Genomic DNA, 18,966 nt, shown 5'->3' with positions numbered 1-18,966 from the left:
TGTCCGTTACATGAATACAGTCTTTTCAAAATAAACTTCCATCTTCACAGAAAAACGTTTTAATAAAAGACGAAGTGAAATACCGTCTGACCACACAATCAAACCCTAATTGAGTTTCCATGTTGCTGTTTCGCTCCTGAGAGTCCAGAGTTCGTCCTCATCTCCACCAGGAATTGGTAGACGACATTAGTGGTCATGGAAGAGACACACACACACACACACACACACACACACACACACACACACACACACACCTCCATCCCTGTATTTCATTCCGCAGTAATAAATGTCAGAAGAAGGCTTCCTCTGAGCTTCTGTCATACTTGATACATTTTCTTTTTTGCGGCGCTGGAGTCACAATAAATAAAAGTCTTAAAAGTCTAACGGCAACAAGAAGCAAGAGCTAGAAACAGGATGAGCAGAGAACAGCTGATCTAATCTCAGAGCCGGGATCAGACGGTTGCATCTCTGGTTGTTTGTCACATCGGGACACAGAAACGACCGACTCGTCCCAATGTTTTCATCTTGTCCGGTTTGTTCTGGTTCAACAGTCGGGTCGGGTCTAGTCCGTGTATTCGGTCCCAACCGGTCTGATCTGGTCCAGTTTGTTGTTCTTTTTAAAGAAACGTGTGATGAAAGGACAGTTGTGATGAGTCGTATGTGCATTAATCCATAGTCAGTGTATCTCCTCCAGCCACACTCCTTTGATGAAATCAGTCATTTTACCTCAGGTCACCATTCTGGTTGGTTTGTGTTGTTGTTTGAGTGTGTGTAAAATGTGTCCACAGCTGATTCATTACTTCACTTTAAATGAACAAATTCATGTCTTTCCCCTCGAGTTTGAGTAGTTTTTTACGGTAGTTTCACTTTATTATCCGGTCAGTAAAGACAAAGCTGAAGAGAATTAAGAATAAAAACAGAGTGAAACAGGCGTCAGTGATCTTCTACATTCATATTTCATAAAAGATAATAATCACTTAACAACTCTATTTACCGCTGCATCACCGTGTGTGTGTGTGTGTGTGTGTGTGTGTGTGTGTGTGTGTGTGTGTGTGGCAGATTTACACATTGATTTTTCATTTTTCTTCTCGTTTATTATTCTCGTCATTATCTTTCTTGTTATCGTGGCTTTAAACTCATCTCTCTGTGTCTGACTCTTCATCCTCTGTCCTCCTCTCCCCCTCTCTCTCTCTCTCTCTCTCTCTCTCTCTCTCTCTCTCTCTTTCATCCCTCTCTCTCTCGCTCTCTTCATCAGCACTGAAAAATGGGGCTTAATTAACTGTGTGCCTGCAGGACTTTGGCTTTCTGTGTGTGTGTGTGTGTGTGTGTGTGTGTGTGTGTGTGTGTGTGTGTGTGTGTGTGTGTGTGTGTGTGTGTGTGTGTGTGTGTGTGTGGAGGTAAAGTAGGCCAGTCTATAAGGTGGTTAATTAGGATGCAGCAGGCCTCTGTCCGCTGGCTCCCAGGGACCAGATGGAGAGCCGGGGTTCACAAACAGAGGAGGGTTTTTTGTCCGACGATGTGTTTTCACTTTCACCTCGACTCGACTGCAGACGGCAGAATCCAGACGGAGGTTTTCATCTCATCACTTGGTGTCTGTCTGTTCACACTGGTCCAGATGTAGACGGGAGGACTGAAGTCACAGCGGTTTGCTCTGCAATGCTTCCTCATATGTTGGTAGTTTCTGGGTGGGTTTTCTTTGCTCTCTTATATTGCTCCCTTATATTTTTCTCTCTGTGGTCTTGATTTTCAAAATAAAAGTCCTGCTCCTCTATGGAAACAGAACCATCATGACTAGAAGTAGAGAGAACTAGAACACGTCTTTAGTGAGAACAACACAGTTCTGATGACATCACCAAGATGGAAGTCAAATTTACTTTACTTCTTATTTTACAAAAAAATTTCAAACAATGGAATCTATACACCCAAGTGTTCCTAATATTGGGAAAAAATGGAGGCAACACGTTCTATGTTCATTGAACTATTTACATGTTCACAACCTCTACTTCAGAGAGTAAACTCCATCAATTCATCCATTCATGTTCCTTTGTTGTCTCATGTGAATCTCTTCATCACTTCATGATTAAGGTGCAGACGTTCAATGAGCTAAAGTTTGACTAGAAATAGAAACTATAGATCACAAATATACTGAGTTATATTCAACCATGAACATACAGTGAATAGTCGTCACACACACACACACACACACACACACACACACACACACACACACACAGCCTGAGTGCTCTCTCATGTCACAGAGACTTAACACGTTGCCCCGGCAACCAGTCTCACAGGAACACCTGTACCCTGCGAGTCACCACGGAGACGCATCGCTCACTGTCAATCAAACACACACACACACACACACACACACACACACACACACACACACACACATTTAAAATCACACACATACACACACACACACACACACACACACACACACACATTTAAAATCACACACATACACACACACCTGTGTTCAAGTCAACAGCCCATTTGTCAGAGTGTTTGTGTTCTGTAGAGTTCAGGTGACACAGATCCCTCTGATGTTCACACACACACACACACACACACACACACACACACACACACACACACACACACACACACTTCAGGGTTAAAGGGGATCAAGTGGTCTTCTGTCACCGGGTTGATACGTTTTTCACTCTTTGGTTCAGCAGCTTCATCTGAACACACTGAGCCGACCTCTATACTGTAGGTCCTTCTTGTTTTTGTCCTCTTCATATTTAGCCGTTAACCATTTAACCATTAACCATTTAACTGTTAACCGTTAACTATTTAACCATTTAACAATTCAACTGTTAACCGTTAACTATTTAACCATTTAACTGTTACCCGTAAACCGTTTAACCATTAACCGTTAACCGTTGTAATCAGGAGGGCCAAGTATTCAGCAGCATGTCCATCGATGATATTGTAGCCGACGTCAACTCGTTCTCACTGTTGAGGCGTTAAGTAACGCAGACTCATCGTTTAAAATGCAGCACTATGGACAGAGTGACAGATGTGGAGCTGTGGTTGTGTTCTTCTTCTTCTTTGCAGTTTGTTTGTGCCGGGACCGAATCGGCTGTTTGTTTTTTTTCATGTCGCTTGGAACAAATTATTTTTGGGACGACGTTATGTAACAAAGCTAAAGTTAGGTTTAGAAAAAACATCATGGTTGGGCTTAAAATAAAGACAAACGTGGTTTAGGCAACTAAACCACAACAACTAAACCGCAACAACTGAACCGCAACAACTGAACCGCAACAACTGAACCGTAACAACTAAACCACAACAACTAAACCGTAACAACTGAACCGCAACAACTGAACCGCAACAACTGAACAACTGAACCGCAACAACTGAACCGCAACAACTGAACCTCAACAACTGAACCTCAACAACTGAACCGCAACAACTGAACCGCAACATGGTTTCAAACATCGGTCTTGTGGTTGACGGTCGTGGGTTTGTTAGACTCATTATTCTACCAGTGCTATCACAAGTTATGAGTGTTACATAATCACGTGGAAGTGTTTAATTCTTGTCTCCGAAACAAAGAAGTATCCTGGTTGTCTTTCCGTTGGCCTCCTGTTCATTTAACTTGTTGCAGCTTTTCTTGCTCTTTGTTTTCTTCCCACAATCCTCCTCCTGACGCCTCACAATCAAAACCACGAGGTGAGGAGTCACCTGGGGGTCGGAGAGTCGCTTGTTTTTCTGCGTCTCCGCCTCTTTTTTTCTCTCTTTCTTGTCTACACTTTTTTTTCGTTGTCATCTTTCCTCGCCGCTGTTTTTCTTCCGCTCTTGTTTGTTTCTGTCAGCGCGTCGTGACGTGCGTTTTGTTAAAAGCACTTTATAAATAAACACGACCCGCACTTTAATCACCTTTCATCACTCGGCTGTGTGACAACCTGTGGGCGCGACCACACTTTCATTTAATCCCCCCCCCCACATCTCACATCCCTCCCTTAATTGAAGCTCTTGCGAGCGGCGGCGGCGGTTTTCTATTTCGCTTCACGCCGAACACATCAGACTCAGACAGGAAATAGCTTGTCTCATTGTGTCTCCGTCCTCTCGATTCCGTCTCCTCCCGCTCTGATCCCGATACGCTGCGCGTCACACAAACAAATCCCCCTCCCCGGAAAAAACAAATAAATTAATTTAAATCAAAAGACAGCAGAATGGGAGTTTGGCGTGGAACAAAGCACAATTCCCTTTTTGTCTTTTTTTTTTTTTTCAGCCTCAAATTTGCATAACAAGCTGTGACACGCGCGTCGTGCATTGAGATTCAAATGAGTAAGTGGCGGCTTAAGATGGACTTAGCTGCACTTCACTGGGACTATTTATCCGCCCTCACAGAGGGACGTGTCATTCTCACCACTTCCTGTTTGACGAGGGACAACACAGCGTTCTGTGTTCGGCACAACAGACCGGAGAGGAACGCTATTGATCTCTGCCAGGAAACCAGGCCGAGCAGATCAGAAAAACAATAGCTCAGCCAACAATTCTCTCAGTATTTAAAGATGCTTCAGTTACATTTTGGGGGGCGGGGGGGCGGGGGGGGGCATTGTGACGAACATGAAAGCGGCAGAAAAAGCCAACATACGCCGACGGCGATGTGACAGCAGTCGATGAGGGAGCTGGATGTAAATGAGAGAGAGAGAGAGAGAGAGAGCGAGAGGGAGGGAGGACGGAGGGGAGGGAGATGAGAGACGGACTGGTGTCAACTCACAGCTCCTGCCGGGACTTCCTGTTTCCTGTTAGACATTCGGTCACAAATATCTTGTGTGTGTGTGTGTGTTGTCGTGGAATATCTTTGCATATGGACGAGGATGAAGTCCTGCTCGCTTCCTGCAGAAAGGTTTTGGAAGTGTCTCTTTATGTCGTTTTTTTGTGTTGTTTTCGCACCAAAACGTGATTTTTGTTGTATGGCGAGGAGCGTTCCATCAGTCACGGCTGACATAAGTACTGCTGCTGCTTTGTACATGTTGTGGAAGTCCCAGATATCCAGGATTTGTATCTAGTGAGCCACACGTCAGCTGTATGAACCCAAAATAAACACATTTAGCTGTGATTTAACTGCAATAAACGGATAGAAATGATGACGAAAATAACGACAGAATGATGTTCAACAACTCGTCTCCTTAAGATCGATAACTGAATCCAAGCGACGGGTTGAGGAAAGATACTGACTTAAAAACTGTGGTGCGGTTTATCAGGAGGGAAAATTATCCCAAAACACAAAGGATTGTGGGTAGAAGCAATAACTCGCGGATGGGAAGCTGAGCAGAACTAAAACTGGAGCTCATATTTCGTCATGCGTTCAAACTTTGTGTCCCCTCAGCAAAATACAAAAAAGACATAAACTTAGTACGAACATCATTTCATGAAGTCACGCTCCAAAGGCCAAACGCGTCCACATCCTGTATGGAGATGACTGCTTCAGCGTTCAGGTTTTTTTAGCCCCTTTGGTCCTCTTCCTCGCTCTTCTTCCTCGCTCCAGGCCGGCTGCAGCGCCTCCAGTTTAAGTATGCATGCCTGCACGTGTTCACTGAGTCCTGCACCCGAGCTCGGCGGCTCACATCAGGGATCAGCTCACCGGCTCGGGCTGCGAGGCGAACTGTCCCCCTTTTCTTTCTTTTTTTTGCTGAGGAGGCCGAGTGGAATATATATGAGTGAATGCTGAACTGTGAAGAGGCTGAACTGGCTGCAAATCGACTAGTGCTGCTTTGTACATGGAAGTCCAGGACGCATCCGAAAACCAAGCGGCGTAGTGTCTGAGTTCATGACGTCATCGAACTGTGTTCACTGTACAACTACAGCTGGATGAAGCCAAAGTAAAAAGATTTAATTGGGATAAACGGATCAAAAAGATGCCGAAAATAACGACATAATGATGACGATTTGTAAAAAGTCTGAATTCTTGCTTCGTCAACAACTTTTAAAATGCTTGTTTTCTGAATGGAGTTTGGATCGGTCAGTGCTAGGCTATGCTAACATTGTAGCCGCTCCGTCAACACTCAAAATAACATCATCAGGGCCATAAATAACAGCAGCGACGTTATTGTTTCTACCATGAAACAGTCTGTAGTTCATGCAAATCAAACGTGATATTGTTGCAGCGATCCAATTCCCATCGCTTCGCATTATTGCGTTGACTTTCTACGTAATTGCGCTGCTGAAAAAGCTTTGGTGTGAACACATCGTAGGACAACACGCCTTTTCTTTTTCACGCCTTTTATTTTTAACATCTTTTCTTTTTAACGCCTTTTCTTATTGACGCCTTTTCTTTTTGACGCCTTTTCTTTTTGACGCCTTTTCTTTTTAACGTCTTTTCTTTTTAACACCTTTTCTTATTAACGCCTTTTCTTTTTGACGCCTTTTCTTTTTGACGCCTTTTCTTTTTGACGCCTTTTCTTTTTAACGTCTTTTCTTATTAACGCCTTTTCTTTTTGACGCCTTTTCTTTTTAACGCCTTTTCCTTGTGGCAGCTTGGTTCTGTAGTTAAGACACCTGGTTAACATTTTTTGTGTGTTTTTCTGCTTTACCCGATTTATCGGAATCTCCTGAATGTTAAAGTCAACTTCCTAAACACGAAAATTTCACGCTTGAGTTTAAATATTTCAATAAACGAACGATGCAAATCGCACACAATCCCGCGTACAATTCATATCTTTCCGTTGAATTTGTACGTAATTGCAACTCAGTTTCCTAAATATGGAAATGTTGCGCTCGAGTTGAAAGATTCCAACTCACATTCATACACGAACGATGCGAATCGCACATAATCGCGCCATTCACGTTGCCGGGATGCGAATTCTCATCTATTTTGCGTCTTTGCGTTGACTTTGTACGTAATCGCGCTGCATAAAGTTTACTTTACATCAGGAGAACCTCGCTCATCAGGAAAAGCAGCAAAACGCATTTATCGGAATCTCCTGAATGTTAAACTCAACTCCCTAAACACGAGAATAACTCCCTCGAGTTTAAATACAACGATGAAAATCCTGCGTAATCACGTCAATCACGTTGCGGGATGCAAAATGTTGCATCTATTTGCAAAAAAAGGTTTTGCAGCGTAAGTTTTGTCTTGCAGTAAAGACGTCAGGAGACCCTTTTCGCCGCGTTATCACTCGTCAGGAAAGCAGCGACACCTGTTACACGATTTATTGGAATCTGCTTAAAATTTAAACTCAGCTTCCAAAATACGGAAATTCCTTGTTCAAGTTGAAATATTTGAACTCACACGGTCCAGCGAAGAAATTTGCTTCACGTTTAGTTTTGCTGTAAAGTTTTGCGTGTTTTCATCAGGAAAGCAGATTTAAAGGAGTTAAACTCTTCATGAACACTTTTAAGGCCGACTGGCTGTAAAAAAACACACAAGACTCACCGTCTCCATTGTATTAAATATAATATATGCTTTACATATACTTTTGAATAAAGAACGTTTGCTTCTATTCAGGCCAACACCAGCGACTCACTGTGATTAACCAGAGGCTCTACTCATGTGTCTTTACTCAGCTTCATTAAATGTCATTATTCTGGTGTCAGCGACCTTTCATCAGCCGGAGGAATGAGGGACACATTTTATTTATCCAGCTGACAGCCTCCCTCCCTCCCTCCCTACCGCCTTCCCTCCCTCCTCCCTCCCTTCCTCCCTACCTCCCTCCCTCCCTCCTTCCCTCCTTCCTTCCCTCCTTCCCTCCCTCTCCCGTCCTGGTTGAAGCTTTCATAGTTTCGTGTCTGAACGTCTTGATGTTTATCGTGATAATGGGATGGAATCAGCATATGTAAACCTACAGACGGGAGGAGATGTGATTATTCTGGATTTTATGAGCCGACTGAAGACTGAAGAAGAAGAAGAGGAGGAGGAGGAGGAGGAGCAGCGAGCTGGAAGACTCCTCTTCTCCTTCATCGCCCCGTCCTCTTCTTCTCCTACTTCCTCTTAACTTTGTGTTTTTAAAGGCCGATCTCTTTGTTTCCTCCTTCCACCTCATTCGCCTGACACTCTTTTTCCATTTCATCCTCTTCATCACTCCGCCTCCTCTTCCTCCATCTTTTCATTCCTCCCTGTTTCCTCTCCTCTTCTTCTCTTCTCCTCATCTCCTCATCTTAACTTTATGTTTTTAAAGGTCAATCTCTTTGTCTCTTCTCTTCTTCTCCTTCCTCTCTTTTTACCTCTTCACTTTCCTTTTTTCTTGTCATCCTCCTCATCACTCCTTCTCCTCTTCCTCATCTCTAATTCTTCTATAACTTACATATATACATATTACATATATAAATGCTCCTCTCATTCCTGTCCTTTCTCCCTCGTTCAGCTCCTCTTTATCCTCCTTTCATCTTAACGTTGTTTTTTAAAATCTCTTTTTTTCTTCCCTCCACCTCCTTACCCTCTTTTCTCCTCGTTTTTTCTCCTCTTCATCACTCCTTCTCCTCTTCCTCTCATTGCTCCCTCTTTCATCTCCTCTTTTCCTCATCTTAACTTTGTTTTTTTAAAGGTCAATCTCTTTATTTATTCCCTCCTTCTCCTCACTCTTTTTCCCTCTGTTTTCATCCTCTTCATCACTCCCTCTCCTCTTCCTCCATACTCTCATTTCTCCCTCTTTCAGCTCCTCTTTCTTCTCCTCCTTCTCTTCTTAACTTCTTGCTTTCAAAGGCTAATCTCTGTGTCACCTCCCTCCACCTCCTTCCTCTCTGTTGTCCTCCTCCTCATCACTCCCTCTCCTCTTCCTCCATCCTTCACACTTCCGTCCTGTCTCCCTCTTTCAGCGCCTCTTTCTTTTCCTCCTCTTCTTAACTTCTTGTTTTCAAAGGCTTCTCTCTGTTACCTCCACCTCCTTATTTTTTCATCCTCCTCATCACTCCGTCTCCTCTTCCTCCATTACTTTTTATTTTCTAGCACTGTCCCTTCTTCCTCTTTCAGCTCCTCTTCCTCCTCTTCTCCTTAATTTAACTGTTTTTTAAATCTCTTTGTTTTTTTCCCTCCTTCTCCTTCCTCTCTTTTCCCCTCTGTTGTCCTCCTCCTCCTCATCACTCCCTCTCCTCTTCCTCCATCCTTCACACTTCCGTCCTCTCTCCCTCTTTCAGGTCCTCTCTTTCTCCTCCTCCCCTCCTCTTGTTCGTCCTCCTCTTCCTCCTCTCATCCCCTTCCTCCTGCTCTCAGTGTTGACAGACCTTCACAGACGACATACAAAAAGACAGACACCTTCCCTCCTCCTCCTCCTCCTCCTCCTCCTCTTCTCTTCGTCTTTTCTCTGAAGTGAACTTCTCTCTCTTGTTTCGTGCTGTTGTCTCTCTGCGCTGCTGTGAAACAAAAACAGAAGCCAAAACAACAGCGAGAGCCTTTCAAACCGAACAAATCCCTCCTCAGAAGCAGACGATGCGAGGAAGAAAGACGTAGAAGAAGAAGAAGAAGAAGAAGAAGAAGTAGAAGTAGATGCAGACAAACATACATGTGTATTTCTGACTGGGCGAATGGGGAGTTCCCGCCGCCGCGTGGATGTCGCCCGTGTGATCTTCTTGAAAGTGTTGTTGTCTTATTTTGGAGGAGCCGCTCGGCTTCCTCTCTTCCTCCTCTGTCACTCCCGTCGTCTCGTGGAGATGAAAAGACGAAGCGTCGACTCGTCCCCTTTCAGTTTGAGAGCGGAGCTAGCTTATAGCTAACGAGCTGCGTGGCTACAAAGAGGAGGCAGACGAGCGATAGCAGCGCGAGCTAATGAAGTGAAGCTGCAACTACAGTACACAAAACAACAACAACAACAGCTGCTTTGTGAAGCAGGAAATAAACTTATTTGGCTCAAAATGAGGTTAAAATCTGTCAGCGTGAGAATGTCCATCTGCATGTCATAGTGAGACGTTGGGAGCAGTTACTGGGTCTACTGGTCCGGTTATGGATGGATTTGTGGGTTTGGTTCAGTCTTTGGTTTTCTACTTTGTTGATGGTTTGAGTTCTGCATCAAACACGGAATCGATGCTTCTGATGTTTGATGACGGATGAGCTCTTTCCTCCCAGTTTGTTTGCTGCTGTCAGCTCATTCTACATCGTCTTCTTTCTCCCTCCTCCAGGCGACGAGTGGTACCTGTGCAGGTTGACTCTGAGCATGCCCAGCCAGGCCGACCTGCAGTGGGCCATGTTCCCCTCCCCTTACCTCGCCGCCGTGGGTCCCGACGCCACGCCCGGCTCCGTGGTGTACCGGCTGTTGGCGCGGCAAAGAGACGGGACGCTGGGTCAAGCCCAGTTCCTCCTGCTGGACGGTGAGTCGACCGCTTACTTTCATTTTCTACTTTTCTTCCGTGTAAGAAGCACAGACCGTAGAGAAGAAGTGGACGGAGTCACGGTGAGACGTCTCTCGTTGGTTTGTGGACGTTTTGAAGCCGCGTGGTTTGCGATTTGTCCGTCGCCATCTTGTTTCTTTTGCAACCGGTGAACAGGAAGTGACCACATCAGGACTGAGGAGGAGTGACGTAGAGACGCCGTATACGTCTCTGATAGAGACCTGTCAATCAGCATGTAGCTCCGCCCCTAAATCATCCCCTCTTTATGGTCTGTTTGACTCTAAATGTTCCATAATGTACTAAATGAACATCATGCTGTATTGAAGAAGACTGTAAACTAGAGATTGAGACCATAAACTCATGTTTACAATGTTTACTGAGGGAATAAATCAAGAGAGAAGTAGAGTCATTTTAGACTAGACTTCTATACAACCAGAGGAGTCGCCCCCTGGTGGACACTAGAGAGAATGCAGCTTTAACACGTGAAGCTTTGTAAGAACGCTTAAGAAAAATAAGAACAAAAAGCATAGTGTGTAGACACTGTGTGGCCAAAAGTACGTGGACACTTCTGAGTTACAATGCAAAGAAGAAACGTTTTTGTTTTCAGACATTTTGCTCATGAAAGTCAAAGCTCTGGATCCAAACATACGTCTCTAATGATATTTGTTGTGAATGTAAAAATGTGTTTCCTACCGCATCAAACTTCTCTCTCCTGTATTTTCCTAAACGCTCTCATATCTGTTAATTAGGTCGACCGCTGCTCCGCCAGCCACTCTGCGACAAACCTGTTTTTTTCCAAAAGGAGCGATTTATAAATAAAAACTTGACTTGTTGATTTTCAATTAGCGTCAAGTGTGAGAGGGAGAAGAAAAAACAAGCCGCACATAAACGGCATGAAGCTGCACTGTTAATCGCTCCCTGGGGCAAAGAAAGCTCCCCGATTCGGGAATAATAGGGAAGTCTCTGGAGAGGCAGCGAGTGGGAGGGTGGGCGCCGGTGGCTGTGGATTTTTTATTTTTATATTATTATTCTAGCGGAGGAGAGGAGAAGGAAGGAGAGGTATTTTCAGAGCTAATTTCCAATGCTTTCATATTAAGAGCCTCTGACTTCCCTTTGGCGTAATGTGACTACATGTGTACCCACGAATAATCCAATAATTTACATTAAAAATGCTTTTTAATATCATGCCAATATGGAAATATATTCACGACGCGTGTGTGTTTGAAGCCAATTAGTAGCTTTAATGTGATTTTACTCACTTTGAGGATCTTAAATTTACAGTGGAGAAGTGCTTCCTTTAAAAAAGTTTGTTCAAAGTACTTTTATTCTATAGTCTATTATTAAACAATAAAGAGGAGAATGTTCTTCCATAACTCGTCTTCTTTCAGACAAAAGGAAAGAAAACATTTATTTTTATATTTTGTTTGTTTGCGTCTGTAGAGTTCTCCTAAATTCACCAAAAGTCACCATCACATAAAGCCTCATTTGCATATTTAAACATAACATTTGAGTAAACTTGTAATAGAATAGCTGCTGGTGTTGCTGTGAGTGATGAAGTGGTGAAGTGTGATGGTGATATCTACTAGTTCATGTTGTGACCCTCTTCACCTGGAGACTCTTCTAAATGTCTGGACTTTAACTAAACGTCTCTTTAAAGGAGCTTTTCTATCAATGGAGTTTTTCTCACACTCTGATCCAGAAATCTCCACTTCAGTAGTTCTGACATCCACCAAACTTCACACCTTCATTCCTCTCTGAGTGCTGAATATATATATATATATATATATATATATATATATATATATATATATATATATATATATATATTATACTTCAGTAGTTCTGACATCCACCAAACTTCACACCTTCATTCCTCTCTGTGTGCTGAAGCTTTCTACTGAGGGCTTTGTCCACACACCACTCACACACTCATTTATGCTACATGTATTAATAAACACATGGAGGAAATAGTTTATTTTATGTCTGTTGACAGTATTTTATGATTTATGGAGTGATATAAAGAGATATCATATAAGATAAGAGATACAATTAGCACATATTTAATATGATAATGCATAATTTGTATATTTAAACAAAACATTTAATAAAACTTGTAAAACCAAAAACAATTGTCTTAATGTCAGTAATCAGCTGGGTAATAACATTCTATCTATTTTAATGTCGCTACTCACCTGTAGCGTCACCTCTTATGCTAAGCTAAGCTAACAATCGTCCTGACTCTGAACTTAAGACACAAACATGTCTCTCTTCTCTTCTAACAGTCAAAAAACACGTAGTGGCTCAATTTTAACTTTCAGTCTTAAATAAATGAAATACTGATAATCATTCATGCAGGTGAACCGACCAATCAGAGCCTTCGTACTGAAATCCCCAACTGGCCTCAGAAGAACCTCCATAAATAGATGATTGACAGGTTGGATGCAGCTGCTGCTGGTTTAAACCCCTCTGGTCAACAGCTGGGGATCCTGCTCCTCCGTTACTCCTCGTTCACATCCTTACTTCCTTCCCTTGCTCCCTCATTCGTCCTCACGTTAATCATATTCTCTTTCTGCATCCTCCTCCTCATCACTCAGGGCTGGCGTGGGTAAAAAAAAAGAACTTGCTCTCTCCTTCTAAGTCTTCAAAGACTGTAGACCAGCTCTCACACACACACACACACACACACACACACACACACACACACACACACACAGACAAGTTGCTCCAGCTGGCAGAATGGTCCTCAGCAGCTTCACTTTCAACACACACACAGAAATAAACACCCACAAACAGCAGCCCTCCATCTTCTATCCTCCTTATTTGGGTGTTCATAACCGGACAGCTGTGAGTTTATGGTCTCAATCTCTAGTTTACAGTCTTCTTCAATACAGCATGATGTTCATTTAGTACATTATGCTCCATTTAGAGTCAAACAGACCATAAAGCAGGGGATGATTTAGGGGCGGGGCTACACAGTGATTGACAGGTCTCTACGTCACTCCTCCTCAGTCCAGATGTGGTCACTTCCTGTTCACTGGTTGCAAAAAACAACAATGATGACGGCTATAATCCAAGATGGCGACGGCAAAATCGTCGAATTCGAGGCACCAATGGGTGACGTCACCATGACCACGCCCAGTCCTCATTCACAGTCTGTGTTTTAAACACTATGTCTTTACTCCTGTCTCCTCCTTCTCTCCGTCCGTCCAGGTGGGGAGGAGTGCTTCGAGGTGGACCGTCGCTCCGGCGACATCAGGACCACGGGGCGACCTCTGACCCCCAGCAGGGAGTACCTGCTGCGGGCCCAGGCGACGGACGGGAGCGGCCGCAAAGGCCCGGCGGCCACGGTGGCCGTCCTGGCCGGCTACCGGCCACCGCAGTTCACCAACGCCACCTACAGCCTGAACGTACCGGAGAACACGGCCGTCGGCCAACCGTGAGTCGCTTTGATTTATAACATCACGACCAATGACCAATGACCAACGACCATTGACCAACGACCAATGACCAGCGACCAATGACCAATGACCAACGACCAATGACCAGCGACCAATGACCAACGACCAATGACCAGCGACCAATGACCAACGACCAATGACCAACGACCAATGACCAGCGACCAACGACCAACGACCAACGACCAATGACCATTGACCATTGACCAATGACCAACGACCATTGACCAATGACCAATGACCAACGACCATTGACCAACGACCAATGACCAGCGACCAATGACCAATGACCAATGACCAACGACCAATGACCAGCGACCAATGACCAACGACCAATGACCAGCGACCAATGACCAACGACCAATGACCAGCGACCAATGACCAACAACCAATGACCAACGACCAATGACCAACGACCAATGACCAGCGACCAATGACCAACGACCAACGACCAGCGACCAACGACCAACGACCAACGACCAACGACCATTGACCAACGACCATTGACCAATGACCAATGACCAACGACCAACGACCATTGACCAATGACCAACGACCAACGACCAATGACCAACGACCAACGACCAACGACCAATGACCAACGACCAATGACCAGCGACCAATGACCAACGACCAACGACCAGCGACCAACGACCAACGACCAACGACCAACGACCAACGACCATTGACCATTGACCAATGACCAACGACCATTGACCAATGACCAACGACCATTGACCAATGACCAATGACCAACGACCATTGACCAACGACCAATGACCAACGACCAATGACCAACGACCAATGACCAATGACCAACAACCATTGACCAACGACCATTGACCAACGACCAACGACCAGCGACCAACGACCAGCGACCAATGGTTGGACGTGTTGGGTTGTGTGGTGAGGAAAAACCAGGAAGAGGGATGTGGATGTGTCAGTCCAACAGTGTTAAAGATTCGTGTTGTTAATTAAGTCAAGTCCTCACTCAAAGAAAACAAAAAAGGAAGACCAACAGACAGGAAGTAGATGCTGATTGTAAAAACATAACCAACATAATAAACATTATAAACTATCTATTAAAAAATGATACATGGAATGCGTCCAATATATTAAAACGGCATTTTAATCTTAATTTGATTGATAGAAAGAACAAAAAAATAAATATTTGCAATAAAATTAATTTAAATCATAGAAGAAAATTGTGGTGCTTGGTGCATAACAATAAACATAATTTAAAATGTAACTTTATATAATTAATATTCATTTATATATATATATTAAATAAAATATGTAATTAATATTATTAAATTATTAATACAAATGTATATAATAAAATACATTTAAATTAATTGTCCTAATCTGATAACACAGATGGGTAGTGAAGGTATAGTTCATTAAAAACAGGGTTTAATGACGTGAAGAGAAGCTGTTTGTTTCTTGTAGAATATTTTGTGTTTTCAGAAAGAATCTGAAAACACAAAATATACTACAATCATTATTTAAGTAATCCCATTGTTTTATCAGCATTTTTTGTAGTATAGTATGTAGTATACAGTACACCAAAGTATATGAAATGTTGCAGTATTTTACAGACTATTAGTCGTATTCTTAGTTTTTCTTATATTTCTTGTATGTATTTTGTGTATAATTACTATAGATGACACTACCACTACCACTGGTATGGCTCTATAGAATAATACCATAGTAATATGGTATTATTCTAATATCCAGTATATTATAAGTGGGTTTTTTTCTCAGCTCTCTGTGTGTTTATGAACACAAGTGTCTGTTTGTGTCTTCGTCCTCCATATTTACAGAAACATCATTTACATTCCACTGACTCAGACACTGAGTGTGGAAATGGCATCTGTGTGTGTGTGTGTGTGTGTGTGTGTGTGTGTGTGTGTGTGTGTGTGTGTGTGTGTGTGTATGTGTGTGTATGCGTGCGTGTGTCCACGGCCAGCTCCTTGGCTTTGCATGTCATGTGATGCATGAAAAGATGAGCCCTGTAGAGCGAGACAAAAGAAGAAGAGGGAGAGGTGGCGGGGGAGAGGGGAAGAAGAAGAAGAAGAATAAGGGAGGAGAGGGAGGAAGAGGAGAGGGAGCAAGAGGAGGAGGAGGAGATGAGGCGAAGGACGGGGATGGATGGATGAAGAGGACCCAGATGCATGAGTGTGGCCTGAGGCAGAGAATCTGAAAGTGTGGCAAATTCAAATATTTATTAAAAGCGAGGTCTGGATAAACATGAAGGGGAGTGTGTGTGTGTGTATGTATGTGTGTGTGTGTGTGTGTATGTGTGTGTGTGTGTGTGTGTGTGTGTGTGTGTGTGCGCATGTGTGTATGTGTGTGTGTGCGCATGTGTGTGTGTGTGTGTGTGTGTGTGTGTGTGTGTGTGTGTGTATGTGTGTGTGTGTGTGTGTGTGTGTGTGTGTGTGCGCATGTGTGTATGTGTGTGTGTGCGCATGTGTGTGTGTGTGTGTGTGTGTGTGTGTGTGTGTGTGTGTGTGTGCGTGTGTGTGCGCATGTGTGTGTGTGTGGATCCCTCAGGGGTTGCTGGCGCAAAGCACATTGTATTAATATCCAAGTATCAATGCCACCCTGTGAGCAGCGTGTGTGTGTGTGTGTGTGTGTGTGTGTGTGTGTGTGTGTGTGTGTTAGTGTAATTGATTAACCAGGTCATGTGATGGTTTGCGAGTGCACAATGATCCGTGGAGGCTGCAGACTTGTGGAGCTCTCACAGCTCTTCTTCACTTCACGAGTCTGTTTGGAAGCAGGAATGTGGAGCTGCTGTCTGCTGACCTGGGGTCAGATCACTCTCTGGTCTCTGTGGACTCATCGGTACCGTCCTGATGGTCCATAACGAGCTTTAACTGATCCAAATGAGCCACATTAGCAGAAACAGACATTGTATTGTTGTATTGTTGTTTGTAGCCGTTAGCATTGGAGCTACTTGTTGAGTCCAGCTTTGGAGTGGTTGTCAGATAACCTAGTTGTCATCTGCCAGATATGTGTGCTGTTAGATTCTGCCGGTGTTCTGGTTTAACCAGTGACTGTGTTAACTGGTGACTCAGCAGAATGTGCTGTGGTTGCTCATACAGAACATATAGGTGTCCTCGTAAAAGACTTCAATCAGTTTTAAATATCTGTGTTTATTATCCACGCTAAACATTAATTACATTACGAACAACCACGGACGCATTCTGCAGGAAGTCACCAGTTAACACGGTCACCCTTTAAACTGAAACACACTGAAATTCTGTACAACTTGACTTTGTTGTTGGAATATCGAACTTAACATATTACAACCAGACATTTTGATGCTGGTAACGGTTTTGATTCAATGTTTAAAGCTTGATAACTGACGGTCGAGGCTAACAGCTGATTCCCGTGTTGTCCCTGCAGCGTCTCAGTGGTCCAGGCCGTCTCCTTCCAGAAGAAGAGCTTGTCCTACATGCTGCTGGTGAATCCTGGGAACTTGTTCAGCATCAACCAGGAGAGCGGAGCGCTCAGCCTCACCAGGACGGTGGATTACGAGAGCGGACACAACCTCCACACCCTGCAGGTCCGGGCCTCCGAACCCGACACCGGCCTCAGCGGCGTGGCGGAGGTACAGTCACACAAACACAAACACACAAACACAAACACAAACATATATGTACAGATGTAGTCAGGTTTAGCTGGGGAAATTTCTTCTTTGTCAAGAATTTATAACTGCAGACTGGTGGGAAGTTACAGGTATTTTAACCTCTATAGAGAGATGGAAAGAAATGTTGCGAATATGCTAAACTATTAGAGATAAGTTGCTAATAGGCTAAGCTATTAGATATAAGTTGCTAATAGGCTAAACTATTAGAGATAAGTTGCTAATAGGCTAAACTATTAAAGATACGTTGCTAATAAGCTAAACTATTACAGATAAGTTGCCAATCGACTAAACTATTAGAGATAAGTTGCTAATCGACTAAACTATTAGAGATAAGTTGCTAATAAGCTAAACTATTAGAGATAAGTTGCTAATCGACTAAACTATTAGAGATAAGTTGCTAATCGACTAAACTAGTAGAGAGATGACCTGTTGGGCTTATTTTCTGTAACCAGTGTAGCCTCAAGCTAACTAGCGGAAAGGCTTGCTACTTAGCTAGCATGACAATTGCACCATGCTTTCCTGCAACACTGGTTACAGAAAATGATCCACACATCACTAATCTGACGATAGCGTTGTGTTGTCCTACGCTGTGACAAGCGTGTGTGGATGAAGCATTTTACTCGTTTAGCGGTTGGCTAGTTATCCAGCTCTAGAGATGGACAAGCTAGCTCGCTAACTAGCCAACCGTCCTCTCCGTAGCTCCCATCTGTAGTCTGCCAACAGCGTGGGGGTTGTTTAATACAGTCCCGTTGGTTAATGTTAAATATCTCAAGTAACACTCGCGGTCCCGGAGACTGAGTGACTGTACATATGGAGAGAAACTCCTATTTTCTTCAGCCATTTTATAAGAAACAAGCCAAGAAAAAACGCTAGCCAGCGTTAAACTAGAGCGTTGAGAGAACTATTCGGCCTCCATCCACGCTCCACCCACAAACCACCGGGGTCAGGAAAGTCAGCAAAGTTCTGTGGGAGTGGAACCACGGCCTCTCTTCCTCTGATGAACAGAATAACTCCACACTAACAGGCTCTCGACTCATCATGCTGGCATTCAACGAAGAAAAAAATACTCATTAAATTTCAAGTGAGAGAAAGTGCTGCCGCTGAATGCTGGACGCTGTGATGCAACTGTTTCGTTTCGCTGTTTATTCCGCCTGTGTGTTCATTATGCATGCGTGTAAAAAAAACAACACACACACACACACACACACACACACACACACACGCACACGCACACGCACACACAGCGGCGTTTTCCTCATTTCAACCGGCGTCCTGTGAAGCTCTCGTGATGAAAACTCAGCAGATCAAAGCTGCGTTCAAACCCTCAATGATCACATGTGATCAGTCTGTGATCAGCAGTTTGAGCTCTTTTGAGTGTGTTCAAGAGTTTATAGCATTATGGGTGCAACACACACACACACACACACACACACACACACCAAACATAAAGCTAAGTGCAGAAACCTGGCTGCTAAGTCTTAACTTCCATCCTCACAGCAAACACCAAAGACTTTACACAGCTGATCGCTACATCTGTTCACATTAACACACACACACACACACTCACACACACACACA

The 18,966-nt window shown here is 43.7% G+C and overlaps 1 protein-coding gene across 1 annotated transcript in view; it reads left to right on the top strand.

The window, feature by feature from the left end:
* The window catches only part of si:dkey-22o22.2 (putative neural-cadherin 2), an 86,939-nt gene that overhangs the window by 36,494 nt on the left and 31,479 nt on the right, over positions 1 to 18,966 (top strand). Inside the window, exons 2-4 of the mRNA XM_068729838.1 lie at positions 10,072 to 10,260; positions 13,492 to 13,717; positions 17,145 to 17,349. Of these exons, the coding sequence (XP_068585939.1) occupies positions 10,072 to 10,260; positions 13,492 to 13,717; positions 17,145 to 17,349 (620 nt within the window). The remainder of the gene's footprint in view (positions 1 to 10,071; positions 10,261 to 13,491; positions 13,718 to 17,144; positions 17,350 to 18,966) is intronic.

Source organism: Cebidichthys violaceus, unplaced genomic scaffold (genome assembly GCF_023349555.1).
Source record: "Cebidichthys violaceus isolate CVI_PGR_0920_01 unplaced genomic scaffold, fCebVio1.0.p SCAF_48, whole genome shotgun sequence".
Taxonomy (NCBI): Eukaryota; Metazoa; Chordata; class Actinopteri; order Perciformes; family Stichaeidae; genus Cebidichthys; species Cebidichthys violaceus.
This window is presented reverse-complemented; position numbering and strand designations above follow the sequence as displayed.